The 13,769-nt window shown below is 42.7% G+C and overlaps 3 protein-coding genes across 4 annotated transcripts; 1 reads left to right on the top strand and 2 right to left on the bottom strand.

Moving 5' to 3' along the window:
* Positions 1–442: 442 nt before the first annotated feature.
* Positions 443–3,713, bottom strand: RB195_002886 (uncharacterized protein; the record flags this gene model as incomplete). Of its 2 annotated transcripts, none has more annotated exons than XM_064200341.1 (3): positions 443–507; positions 1,416–3,208; positions 3,265–3,713. In XM_064200341.1, 3 exons carry the CDS (start codon positions 3,711–3,713, stop codon positions 443–445), a joined length of 2,307 nt encoding a protein of 768 aa, XP_064056222.1. The 2 variants fall into 2 exon arrangements, with proteins under 2 accessions (XP_064056222.1, XP_064056223.1); XM_064200342.1 differs by having other exon boundaries at positions 3,265–3,536.
* A 155-nt stretch (positions 3,714–3,868) lies between these two features.
* RB195_002885 (uncharacterized protein) lies at positions 3,869–4,141 on the bottom strand (the record flags this gene model as incomplete). Its single annotated transcript, XM_064200340.1, has 1 exon — positions 3,869–4,141. The coding sequence occupies one exon, from the start codon at positions 4,139–4,141 to the stop codon at positions 3,869–3,871; it is 273 nt and encodes a 90-aa protein (XP_064056221.1).
* A 364-nt stretch (positions 4,142–4,505) lies between these two features.
* RB195_002884 (uncharacterized protein) lies at positions 4,506–13,557 on the top strand (the record flags this gene model as incomplete). Its single annotated transcript, XM_064200339.1, has 24 exons — positions 4,506–4,616; positions 6,843–6,914; positions 6,997–7,193; positions 7,579–7,689; positions 7,749–7,854; positions 7,968–8,060; positions 8,167–8,330; positions 8,398–8,548; positions 8,615–8,758; positions 9,136–9,250; positions 9,318–9,475; positions 9,543–9,746; positions 9,809–9,895; positions 10,014–10,112; positions 10,178–10,288; positions 10,488–10,584; positions 11,095–11,193; positions 11,255–11,337; positions 11,398–11,516; positions 11,761–11,970; positions 12,248–12,379; positions 12,433–12,525; positions 13,302–13,458; positions 13,522–13,557. The coding sequence occupies 24 exons, from the start codon at positions 4,506–4,508 to the stop codon at positions 13,555–13,557; spliced, it is 2,949 nt and encodes a 982-aa protein (XP_064056220.1).
* Between the last annotated feature and the right edge of the window lie 212 nt (positions 13,558–13,769).

Here is a 13,769-nt window from a genome sequence, read left to right as displayed (position 1 = left end):
GAGTATATCGTATACAGGATAGGAGACTACGGAAAGGGGGGTGATTCCGTCCATTTCTTCCTAATTGCCGTAAAAAACGGCCCGGAAGATACGGCTTCATCCGTTTTGGCGCACCATTTTGTACAAGGGGTTCGATTGGAGCGCGCCAGTCTTGTGCGGCGCCGCATCTTCCGGGCCGTTTTTTACGGCAATTACCAAGAAATGGACGGAATCACCTCTCTCTCCGTAGTCTCCCATCTCGTATACGAATACTCCACCTGAAATCTGCACCACCTCAGATTCGTGGGGTGATGCCTTTAAATTTTTCACGAATGGACCTATCTACAGTAGGGTCGGAAAGACCTAAATCTTGGTGTAGTTATACGGGAATTAGCCCTCGAGGTAGGATCCTCGTTTGTTCCAATCGAACTGCAGAGATGAGTGGATTTCCCACTGTGCCAGTTCAAGCGCTACCGTTTACGAAATTCCACCAGTCTTCAGGTCGTTGTGACTCATCTAGAATAGAACCTGAAAAAGTAAAGTGATGGTCAGCGCATTAAGGTGGTTAGGCACATGCATCATTATCTATGCTTAATTACCGTAATGCGCGCGAAGAGTCTGAAATGCCGCGGACTTGGCGCTTTCTGTATGTGCTTGCCTTTGCGTTTAATTCGGGTCTATCATGCTCATGCTACTCTTCGGTTAACCATGGTATTAACGGTTTATAACACTTTTTTTCTTTGAGTGAACAGAGTTATAATATTTTGGTAAAAACAGTTGCAACAAATATAGTGTGTAAAAACTGCAAAATAGATGTTAGGTTTTGCTGTTAATGTGGACCGATCGCTTAATTTGCCTGCGCTCATGAAATTTTCTTAAACGGGAAAATATCGATACACTCATAGTTTGACAATGTTTTTTTCTTGAACTGAACACTCCTCAACTGCTTGCATTCGAACGTTGCTTACAGATTTTGAGTTGGACTCGCTCACACTCATGAATCCCTACTGAAATTTCTCTTTAACGGGTGTTTTCCTTATCGTTCAAATTCGAGACGGGAATGGCTGGAGTATTTTCAGAAGACGATCGGAATTATTTCAACAAATTTACGGTGAGTTCTGAATATTATATTTCATGAAATACTACTCAAAGAGTGACAGAATGTTCCTGTTAAATTTGGGTTGGGCGGAACGCTTCCACAATAGTGACTGCTTAAATGTTAGTTTTTTTCTCTGCCTAAGTCAGTGCAAGGAAACTAAGTAAAAACTTAAAATTATGAAGTAAAAACTAACTAAAGCTCTGCTACTTTCAACGATTCTACTGCCACATGGAATGAGAATTTGTTTTTGTTTGGTATATATATATATATATATATATATATATATATATATATATATATATATATATATATATATATATATATATATATATATTACTTAGATACTTAGATGGCCCGTCTTCACTGGACGTGCGGGCCCCAGCATATCTTCCACTCTTTCGTTCCCTCGCCATTGTCATCCAAGATGTTCTCAAGCTTCGTGAGTGACGTTGACGAGGTCCTTGAGCCGTATCCAGCTGAGCTCTCAGCTGGTCCATCCGTGCAGCGAACACGTCACCCCATCTCGTTAGCGGTCTCCCTCGGGGACGTTTAGCGTCCCTTAGGATCCACTCTAGCGTTCTTTTAGTCCATCTATCGTCGATTCTTCTCATGATGTGACCGACCCATCTATGTTTTGCTTTCGATACATATTCTGCTAGGTCGCGAAGACGGGACATTCCTCTTAAGTCGGAGCTACGAAGACCGGCAAGGTGTTGTGTGCGCCGGTTAAACTTCAGGAGACATCTCTCAAGGGCTCTGTGGGTAGTAAGTAGCTTCCTAGACGTGGCCGCGGTATCTGCCCACGTCTCCGCTGCGTAACAGAGCGCTGGAAGGACTGTCGAGTCGAACAGACGGGCTCGAAGATCTTGGTCCGTCAGTTGGTCCGTAGCTTCCCTGACGGCTGCGAATGCTGCCCATGCTGCTCTCATTTTTCTATTCAGTTCTTCCTTCAAGTCGTTTTCCATGTTCATAGAACGTCCGAGGTATACGTATGACGGAGTTTCCACGATTTGGGAGCCTTCAAGTTGTACTCCTCCATCCTCGCAGTAGGCGTTCTTCATAAACTGTGTCTTCTTTCTGTTTATTCGCAGTCCTATTCTCTTCCCTGCTTCGTTCAATTCGTTGAGCATTGTTTCTGCTTCATTGGTACTGCTCGAAAAGAGAACGATGTTGTCCGCGAAACGAAGGTTCGAAAGAAATCTTCCATCAACACGTAGGCCTCTTTCTTCCCAGGATAGTGATTTCATTATCCATTGCAATGCAGCCGTGAACAGCTTCGGCGATATAGTATCGCCTTGTCGTACCTCCTTTCCAATGGGTATGGTGAGAGGGCGGTGGAAAAGCTGTATCCTAGTCGTGCATCGATCGTAGCAGTGGGCTAATGTCCTCACATACGACTCGTCCACACCTTGATCGACCAGCGCTGACAGTATTGCATTCGTTTCTACGCTGTCAAAGGCTTTCTCATAGTCGACGAAGGTTAGAACAAAGGGCAGGCGGTATTCCCGGCAAACCTCTATGACCCTCGACACGGTCTGGATGTGGTCCAAGCAGCTGAACCCCTGGCGGAATCCAGCTTGTTCTTGAGGCTGGGCTTCATCCAGCGTCCTATATATGCGCGTGATCTTGGTGAATACTTTGTATAACACGCTCAGCAAGCATATCGGACGGTAGTTCCGAAGGTCCTTTCGGTCACCTTTCTTATGGATAAGAACGGTTCGCGAAGTCTTCCACTGGTCTGGGATCCTTTCTTTCTGATGGTAGGATGTCATGTGCGCTGCTAAGATTACATGAAGCGGATGGCCACCAGCCCGAAGAAAGTTTGCTGATATAAAATCAGGTCCGGGGGCTGTGCCAGGTTTCATGCTCTTGATAGCGACTCGTACTTCCGAAGGGAGAATCCGTGATGGAGCTTCGCCAGTGGGGATGATTGGGCTTGACACAAGAGTTGATGAACGGAAAAGGTTCGAGTAGAACCTCTCCGTAATGATTTCCATCTCACGACGAGAAGACGTTCGAGTTCCGTCTTCGCTCAGCAGGGCTGCTAGCGGAATATTATATTCGCAGAGTTCTCTGCGGCACTTCTTTAGACTCGTTCTTCTTTGTGCTACTTCCAGAATCTTCTTCTGCCTGTATTTCAAAAGATCCTCCTCAACGTTTTTCTGCAGCTAGTGTTTACTACTAACCGCTCAGTGTGCGATGCATTCGGATCAAGCCTCAAAGCCCTTCTTCTTTCCAACAATTCCTTGATGGTCTTCGAAATTGGATCCAAGTTTGTCGTGCGCGGCTTCGAGGCACGTCCAGCACAGGCTCGTAATCCTCTGAGCAGCATCTCGTAGTCCACGTTTGGGTCCTCCTCGATGTGCCAGTCACCTTGGGATAAGGAGTCCTCGAGTACGCAGTCGTCGTAGACGACTTCTTTTCTCCTTCGTTGCCGATAGCAGATGTTCTTTTCCATCGTGTTGTTAAGTCGTATTTTCGCACGAAGGAGACGGTGATCAGAACCACTACAAAAGGATGGTACTACTGAGGCGTGAAGTAGACACCACCTCCGGATGGTGAGTATGTAGTCGATCTCCGCACGAGTCGCGCCATTGAGCGATTCCCATGTCCACCGACGATGACCTTTTTTCATGAAAAGAGAGTTCTAAGAAAGAGGCGAGCGGCGGACAACAGCCCGGCGAGACGATTGCCATTTTCATTCCGGTCCCCTAGTCCAAATCTTCCAATCCTGTATTCCTCTTCTGTGGCCTTTCCTAGTTTTGCGTTGAAGTCTTCGACAACGAATGTTTAGAAGGACTTCTCGTTGCGGACCACTTCCTCGAGCTCCTCGTAGAACGCGTCCAATTCGGATTCATCAGCTGCTGATGTTGGTGAGTAGCTGTTGATGATACTGATGGATTTTTGGCGCAGAGGGCGGAGGCGAAGAATGGCCAGACGAGGTGACAGGATCTCATGAGAATCGACGAGATGGACGACAGATGGGTGCACAACAAAACCAACACCGCCTACATTTCGCGACGGAACCTTCTCTCCACGAATGACGAGTGAACCGTCATTCATCTGTCGTACGTCGCTCCTTCTGCACTTGGTCTCCTGCAGAGCAATCACGTGTGTCGCCTTGGTCCAGAAACAATGACGTCCTGAGCAACCTGAGATTTGATCGCCTCTCACCGGTCGCCACACCGTCCGACGTCTGAGACGCCAGGGCCCAGTGTGCAGGGTACTGTGGCAGTGAATATGCTGGAGTGGCAAAGAGACTTTTCCCCAAACTAAGCAGCCATGCCACGGTGAGCTTAGCTTTCAACACAGGTCGTCGCCCAACCTATATGGATCAAGGAAGCACCTTGCGACATTTTGCCAAGACGGTGGTGAATCTTAGCAGTGCTCTTACTCTTAGCTAGGCTTCCGATTCCGAGAAGTCGGAATGTCGGATGTGTCGAACTCCTTCTCAGCTTGGGAGACCCTGCCGGAGGACGAACCTCCGCTGTGCATCGCAGTTCGACGCGCAGTGTCACCTCCACGCCACTATGAGGCGGTAAATCGTTGTGAAGATATATATATATATATATATATATATATATATATATATATATATATATATATAACCTTTACCTTGATTACCTTGACTCCCGTTGATTTTCGAACTGGTCGAGCGGGCGCCAGTAATTCTTCCATTTGTCCCGATCGCGTGCCAGAGTAGCCCAGTGGTTCCTCCTTTCGCGTGGGACACGAAGAGCATCATATTTTTCTTTGAAGGACTTCGTGAAGAAATCTGACCATCGGGTCGGCGGTCTTCCTGTAGTGCGCTTAATATCCCAGTCACTCACGGCTCTCGTCCAACGGTTGTCATTAAAGCGCATCACGTGTCCGGGCCACCTTATTTTACTTTCCTTGGCAAACGCGGCGGCGTCTCTAATCTTCGATCGCTGACGTAGGAGAGAACTTCGAATCCCGTCCCTCACTTGCGTGAAACGGGATACTCCTAGCATCACTCTCTCAATTGCGCGTTCAATGACGCTCACCGCGTTTTCTTCCTGCTTGCGAAATGCCCAGGTTTTCGAAGCATAGGTCAAAGCAGTAAGTACGGTGGTGTTGAAGAGGTGAGCACGGAGCAGGGGTTTTTGGTCTTCTTCCTCGATGCTTGTTTACGCTCCCTAAGCCGCTCGTCTCCTCCTGATCCGCTCGGGGGTCAGGTCGTTCATCATGTTCATTTCCCGACCTGGATAAACGTATCTAGTGCATTCGGATATGTTCGTTCCGTTGAGCGTGAATGGGGCATCCGAGACCCATCCGTTCCGCATGAACATCGTCTTTTGTGGATTCAGCTGAAGACTGATGCATCCACATGTTTCGTCGAATTCGGTCAGCATTCCTTCCGCTTGGCGGATGCTAGGTATATGGTATATATATATATATATATATATATATATATATATATATATATATATATATGCCATATACTGCCAGGTCGTATCGCATAAAGATATGAAATAAAACCTTCAAAGCAGATACTTAATGTAGAGAACAACTAGTTGGTAATTTGTAACGTGTCTACCACATTATCGATCTATGATAGCCGTATTTCTCACATTTTTTTGCAACTTTACTGCAGTACATGTGACCACCTTCCCATTACTTCAAAGATTGTGCTCCTCGATCCTGAAAAGTTTTGCTTTTACTCAATTGAAACTCCTTTTTCTTTCTGCTGCCTTGGAGTTCATGATGTCTTGTACTGGTTTCATGAGCTTCAAACGTTACCAGGGAATCGAAATTTCACTTTGCCCAATTAGAGGCATCACCCCACGAATCCCAATTAGAGGCATCACCCACTAACGTGATGTGGATTTCCGATGGTCAAAGATTATACGGGATCGTAGATTCTAGAAACGGGTGTGATCCGCTCATTTCTTCCTAATCGCCCGAAAGAAGCGGTTTCGAGGGTTTCGGGGCGCTATTTTCTACAACGAGTTGCGTGCCAGCCTCGTGTACACGCCGCATCTTCCGGACCGTTTTTAACGGCAATTAGGAAGAAGTGGACGGAATCACCCTCTTCTCCACAATCTATTATTTAGAGTGATTAACTATTAATTTTTTCAAATGTGGTAAACAGTGGCACTTTTTGTCATTGTTATGTATTACAGAGGTGTAGGGCGATGCAACCGTTTGAAGCAACGTATCACGAACCTGAATATGATTAAGTCTCCGTAGCAAATATAGGGTTCGAAGTATAGATTACGAGCACCTGCGTGGCGCCGCTCATTTCTTCCTAATCGTCCTGAAAAAAAGCTGTGAGAACCGCCTTAATTCCTAGGAACTACGTTAGAATCATCCTCCTTGTACATGATCTGGCTTCCCTCAGCAACCTATTCATTGGTCTTAATCGAATAGGTTGCTGAGGAGAGCTCACTGATTTCAACCGCTCGTCTGTCTAAACGGTGCGTGCACAAGGTTGGTGCGTTTTCAGCAGATTAGAGAGAATTGAGCGGAGCAAGGCTCATTCTCGAAATCCACACTTCGATCTCTATTTCCTGATGCAAACATTAAGTTCGCCAGTTTCGTGATACGCTGCCTTTAAACCATAGAAAATGAAATATAATTTTTTTTGGTTTACAAAAGCAATCAAGCATTTGCAACTCGTAACTCAGCATTTTTGGCCTAAAACAAAAAAAAAAATCCTCTTTTTCTAAACTGAGGGTTAGATTATTCATAACATCCAGCTCATTTCTCATTTATCAAACAAATCTCGTAATGGTTCTTCTAGAGTGCGAGAAATACGAGTCATGTAGATGCTGATGTTCTGGAGGATGTTCACTGTGTCTTATCGAATAAGGAGGTAAAAATTCTCATCTTAAGAACTCACGTCTTATTCAAATTCTTTTTGGTAGCTATTTCCTGGAAGAGTGACTGTTTTAAAGTTTTCACCTGCTACGAGACTCGCCGCAGCCAAGGTCTTGGTACATGCTCAAAACATCCATGGAGGAGACGAAGTTACTTCTCGTCACCCAGGAGTTGACTGGGTAGTGCTGACAGCCATGCTTGAAGCAGCTGACATCGAGCATACAGCAAAAATTATCAAGATCTGGATGGTATGCTTCGAGAAGCGCCGTATTTAGTTAGTGCACTTTCATTTTCTTCGCTAATTTTTCTTTACCCAACAGGTGGTACCTATAACATTATTGCTGAAGTGGTGGTGCAGAAAATGTAAGAGAATTGTAGCCGTTTGATCATTGACCGTTTAATTTGACCGTCTAATTGTTAGTCCTTCTTTTGTTCAAACAAGGATCGAAGTCGTTTTATGCATTTGATGCATAGTGAATTTGAGTCGCAACGAAATTCGAAACAACAAAATCTGTGAGATGATCGCACTTTGTTGTTGACTTAGTATGGTCACGGTGAATAGGCGAACATCCTGTGACAGTGAACCTGTAAAATACAGTTTTATTTGCTTATATTAAGAGCTTCTAATAATGTAGGTGACGGTACTGAATCATTTATAGTGATTCCGATGACGAGGCTATGTTTCTTGCCACGTTGGCAAGGATTCTAACAAAAAAGGCTGGCGAATTGGTCACTTTCTTTGCAGAAGAAGAAATGAAGAGCTTAAGAAGGTCAGTATTCTAAGGATTTTTCCGTCTCTATGGCGCTTTTCTACAGTTCGACTTTACAGAAATGTATTGATTACATATGTGTTATTAGCTGAAATGGAGCGTGGATCGAAATTCTTTGAAACTGCCGTTCACTTTGTTGTGAAAACATCATCCGAAGAGGAAAAGGTAAACACATCCTAGTTCTTCAACATGTAGTTACCTTTATTGCTCTTTTTTTTTGCAATCATTTTTTCATGCAGAATTTTTCGCTTTTGCTGAACATCTCTTTACTTTTTCAGCACGTTCATTTCTGCCTTGACGAACTTGCTGTCCATCTCCGTGGTAGGTATGGAATTTTGAAGATATTCCTCCGGGAAAATAGCCTTCCCGAGGTATGCGCAGTTTCCATTTTACCCTTCTGGACTATTTCCTAACTTTCATAGTATCGATTATTCCGCATGAGATGTTTCTGTTAGAATTTCATAGTTTAATTTGTAGATTGAAAATGTAGTGGAGAAGATCTGCAGACAGCTGAAGCAGCAGTTACACAGTCAACTGATCACCAATGCTGCAGCTGACCTGATTGCAGCTCTGGTGCTACGGTTCCCTACATCGACTGGATTGTTGAAATTGTTTTCAGAAAATATAACGCATCATTTGAAGTAAGTGTAAATTCTTGTTTCGTTCCTCGTATTGAAGGGCTTTGAGAGTTGCTGTTGATATTTTCAGATGTATACGATCGAACGTACTACGATGGTTTGGACGAATTGATGTCACAGAAGAAAGTTGTCAATTCTTCTTCACGCTTCGAGATTTTCTTCGCGAAAGGTTCTTGAATATTGATGAGGACCTTTGGCCGCCACACATATGGGAGACTGAGGTGATGAAGGGATCGTCGTTACTACGTTTTGATACAATTGTGATTTGTTCAAAATTCGGCTTACAGGATGTGTCCTGCATTGATCCTCGATGGGATTGTGAGGAAGCCGAGGATGTGCTCTGGGAAGCTGATCGAGCATTGGATGCTTATTTAAATGTGTCCAGTGTACTCCAGCAACGATTTCATCACGAGTTGGACCAAAATGATATTGTTGGTTCTCTTGTTTTGTTCGCTATTCTCTCTCTTTTATTTTTAATTATCATGGTTGAGCTTTGTGGAAGAGCCCTGTCTTAACCGGTAGGAGACGTTGGAAGTTCCTCTGCTTTTTTTTTGAAGTGTTCTCTCTCAAATGAATTCGACTCACACGCAAATCTCCCTTTTTTCTTTCTTTGTGTGGCACCACAGAAAAACACACAATAGTATTCTCTCAAATTCATTAAGAAAATGTTGAACACGGTGATGTCTGCATTTTAGTTTCTTTTTCTTTTGAGCTGAGTGTGGTTGAAAAGGCTTGGTTTAATCCAATCTTTTCTATTGAATGGACAGGGATTTGTTGTTGTTAACTAAATGAAACCGTGTATTCATAGCTCATCCGTGCTGGGTTGAAGTGGCACCTTCCTGAGATACGACTCTCATCGCTTCGTATTTGGACAACTTGTTTAGGAAAGACATTAGGACAGTCGGAGAACAGCCGTATTTTAGGTTAAAAGAATTTCTTTATTTACACTTTATCCACATTCCCACAGCTTACTCTGCACCATGATTTCAGAGGAGTTCATATTAAGTAATGGCATGAGTTCCTCAACAAATCTGCGAAAGGCAGTAGAAACAGCGTCAAGTTCATGCAGTATGTCGGAGGGAGGACTATCAAAATGGAACAAAATGCTCGAAACAATGAAAATGCAAACAAAATTAGATGAAGAACAGGTTGGGCCTCAAAGTTTCTCAATCTAAATTGTCCTTGTCCATGTACAGCAGTTATTCTTTGCTTTAGCGTGGTACTAGTTATCTTCCTGATGAGCTCAGTGATACCGAGCTTTTGCCATTGCCGGCTCCAGAACAAGCTAAGGAGCGCTTAGAAGAATTTCTCCGGATTTCTGGATCTGTTGATGCAAAGACTTGCCCAGATTTTCCAGTGCTGTATGAGAATTTGAGTAAGGCAGGATATAATCAAAGGGTATTCGCCAGATTCATAATTGTAAGTACATAACATCGTTCATGCTGGAAGACTGTACTATCTGCAATGGTGTTTGCTTTCAGGATCTCATCAATCTCATAATATCTCATGAGGATGCGGTAACAGCTTTAGATTTGGTCTCTGGAGCGGTAACTAGGTGTCGCTTGAAGGTGTTCTCTTCCTTTCTTCTGCAGTGTTGTAGTAATGATAGTTGTTTTATGAAAAATTTCCGTTGAATATTTGTTCATCCTCGCAATTGCTTCTTTTTACGAATCATGGCAGGTTTAGGTGGTAGTAGATCAAGGATGTGCAGCTATAGATGAAATTCTCTCTCAACAACACTCTGAGGAACACTTTTTCTTCTTGATAGAGTATCGTTATTGCTGGGTTAGTCTTTCACGGTTGATAGAGTTCATCAGGTGTATTTCTGGAAAATAATGTAATAACTTGAGGCCATGAATCGCTTGATTGCAAGTAACACACAATGTCGCACATTACCTTTATCTCGGATTCTATGGTCTGTTTGCGAGAGATCAAGAGATTTGTTGCAGATCTGTTTCGAAGTGAGTATTTCTGTTGTTCCACAATGTATAGAAAATGAAGTAGTTCTGAGATCTACCGAAAAATTTTTGTGAGAAAATTCAACGAAACCACAAGAAATGAGATAAGAGAACAGCGTTTTGAGATTTAATTCCTCATAAGGTTTCACTTAGTATGTGTTACTTTGCTCTTTTCTTTAATGTGAAGCTCATTTTGCTTTAGTCATGCCGCTCAACTCTCTCCAACTCATTCCTGGATTCAAAAGTACACGAACGAGTGCTTAAGACTTTGAAATTGTTCGCATCAAAAGCGGATTGCAGTGAGTCCGTTCTCATATCCTAGACAGTTTTACATCAAAGTTAAGTTATTAATTACCATTTTGGGAAGCCTTGGTTATGGATGCGAAACGTGTGAGTTGAAAGTGAATTCTTTTCGAAAGTATTTTGGTGAACGGGATTAGTTTTGTGACCGTTGTATGATTTTATCTATTCTAACGCACGTTTTGATTTCTGAACTCCGTTTTCTTTATTTCGTTCTTCTGCTTCGCACTTTGTCGAGCCCCGTAGTAAATGTCTCTCCTTCTAATGATTCACTTCATTTCCTAAACTACCAAGTAGTGAAGTGTGCGGAAAATTCAAGTAGTCCATTACCCACCAGTAAAAATCTTAAGCTTTTTTTTGCACAATTTCGCTTTCGTCTTCGCAGCAGTACGTGTGTAGATCAGTAGTTTAGTTAGTAGCAGTTCAATAGGATTTACTAGTTTTGCGACTTAGAGTTGATCTCTTTTAGTGCTTTCTCAGGTGAATATCTTTTCGATTACTCTTTTAAGAAATGCCAGCTGATTTCGTGGAATTCTTGTTTTGGCATTGTGTGGATGCCCAGAAACATAGCGAATTCCTTGTCCGAAGTGCTGCTACTATTTTGTTCGGTGAGTTACTTTAAATATCCCTTGGAAACTTTTCTGAATATTAAAAAATGAGTTTCTTCAGGTTTCGTTGTCCGTTATATCACGAAAAGTCGCATTGTACCGGCCTTCTTCATTGTCTCGACGAGGGGTAAATTCTGGCGCGAGGTGATTTACCCCTTTACATACTATACGTCGATACTATCTATCAAGACTATTTTCTTCTAGATGGCGAAACGGTGCTCTTCACTGTCTAAACTGCCGTCACTTCAACGGATTCTCCTTTTGAGTTTCCTTGCTCGTCTAACTTTAGGACATATTCAGTGCTATTCAGCAACCGTTAAAGAGTCAGTGTTGTCTTTTCAGTGTTCTCTGATTTTGAGATCACGCATCTTCTGATAAGGAGATCCACAGTAAAGAAACTTATTACGCATACTGGATGTGCTAAAATAGAAAGTAGAAATTATCTATACGATAAAATAGTGGTAATAATATTGGCTGCAGAAAATTGAAGTGATAGAGCGATGAGAGTTAACTTTACTACAAATACGAATTGGCTACTATCACAGAAAGTGATTCAACGAATTTCAGAGAAATACAGTCTTTGATGTCGTCGGTAACAGGCCTACTGCGGCATACGAAAGATATTCGTGAGCGTCGCTTCTGTCTGGAGATTGCAGTAGCGATGTCGCCAACCACTGCACACAACGACGTATTAAAACTGCTTAAACAAAGAAATCGAGACGATGAAGGACATTTATTACGAGCAGATTGTGATTTTCTGGAGTATGATTTAAAGACGTGGGTTTGTAAATTCCTGCCCCCTGGCTCCATATTCTTCTTTCTTCTTTTTTCTTGAAATCGGCTGAGAGTTCGTCTTGTGAAAATTTGTTGTTTTTTTCCTTATAAATCTAACTGAGCTCCAAAATAACTTTTTAAAATCGGAATTGTTCGGTAAGAGGTTCACGAAGGTGACGTGGACAAACGTAGAAGAAAAAAAAAGAATATTAAAATGGATGGATTGGTAGTATCACCGTATGTAGATAATAGTAGGTTACCCAGTTATTTTTCTGTTTAGATTCGATGGTGCTCGAGATTTCCCGGAATGTCGAGAAGTTCCAGTTGACCTCAATCAGTCCCCCTATGTGAAACTGATTGAAAGCTCTCGAACTTCGAATCATGAGGAAGTTCTAGCCGAGATTCAGAAAATGTCAGTTGTTTAATTGTTTCACTGCAAACCAGGAGGCAATTTCTTTAGTTCAGATTTGCTTCTGTTAAATCGCATTCAGCTGAGTTGGAATTTCAAGCGCTAGCAATGGCTCTTACGCGAGTGGCTGTGAATATACGTAAGGCTGTGTGAGTTTTTTTCTGCATATTTGGGTTTTTTGGATAGCAAGAGAATGATCAAATGAAAAATGGAAAATGAAGGAAGAACAGTAAGTTCTTAACGACGCGTTGTCGGCTTAGTTTGTTTACCTAAAGTAGTGGGCTTTCCATATGTAGTTGGGTTAAAACGACTTGAAACAGTGCAATTGCGTAGCCGAATGCGCTTGGAGCGACGCGACAGAGATAGAGGTGCGACCGTAGCTGCGGTCTCGCTAGCTTCACTCGAATTGTAGCTGCAGCTTCAGGTCGTTTTATACCACTTCATTACTTATCTTTCTACTTTCTTTGTGTAATAATCAACCAAAAAAACTACCATGTTTTGAACAACGGTTTACATTGAAAATAGTTTCAATTTTTAGATCTTAACCCATCTTTCCTTGCGGATCATAGTGCGAAAACTGTCCCCTTATCTCTTGATATTTCCATGGAGGCTAATATCGCAACGTCGAATAGTGACTATCTTTCTATATTTGGGTCAAAACGTTGAGCGGTTGGGATTGTGTAAGGATCCTCGCTATCGTCACCCATCTCTCCGGTTCGCCGTGGTTCCACCTCGATTCCAACCGTTTTTTCCACTGCACTGCTTCGAGCGTAGCCGCTTACCGCTTAGCCGTTCATGCCGCAGTCCTTGTTTCATGTCGTTATGAACCGAATAGTAGTCTCTATTTTCGCATCAAACTAACAACAAATATTAATGAATTAAACTTAGGTTTTTTTTTGTTTTCTCCAAAAACTATACATTTCAGAAATGTTAACAAGTCTACCCGAAGTCAGTTAGTTGCACAGTGTTGTGCAATTCTGAACCATCCATGGTGTTCTTCTCGAGCCGCGTCCATAATAAGCAGGGTACCAGTGTGTCTTGGGCTGACTAGAAACTACCTCCAAGGACGATACACTGAGGAGGTTGTGTTCCAGGTTTTTTTTTTCAAAGGAGAAATTCCAACTTGCTAATTTCAACTTTTACAGGTGCTAAAGGAGTGGGAGAGCTCGGCTCCGGAGTAGCACTTACAGAAGGATAGAATGTTTGATTTTCCCTTTTGTACGGTTTTGTTTTATCTCCACCATCAGGTGCCTACTATACATGTGTATTTATTTTCTTTTGTTGTTCAGGTCAATCTAATAAACCTTTTATTTATTACTCAGGCTGTTTTTTCTTCTCTCATGTGTTTCAGACACTCAATTTCTTGCTTTCTATTACGTTAGTTAGCCTTGTT

The sequence above is a fragment of the Necator americanus genome, chromosome IV, assembly GCF_031761385.1.
Source record: "Necator americanus strain Aroian chromosome IV, whole genome shotgun sequence".
Classification (NCBI taxonomy): domain Eukaryota; kingdom Metazoa; phylum Nematoda; class Chromadorea; order Rhabditida; family Ancylostomatidae; genus Necator; species Necator americanus.
The sequence above is the reverse complement of the archived record's forward strand: the minus strand, read 5'-3'. Positions and strand labels throughout refer to the sequence as shown.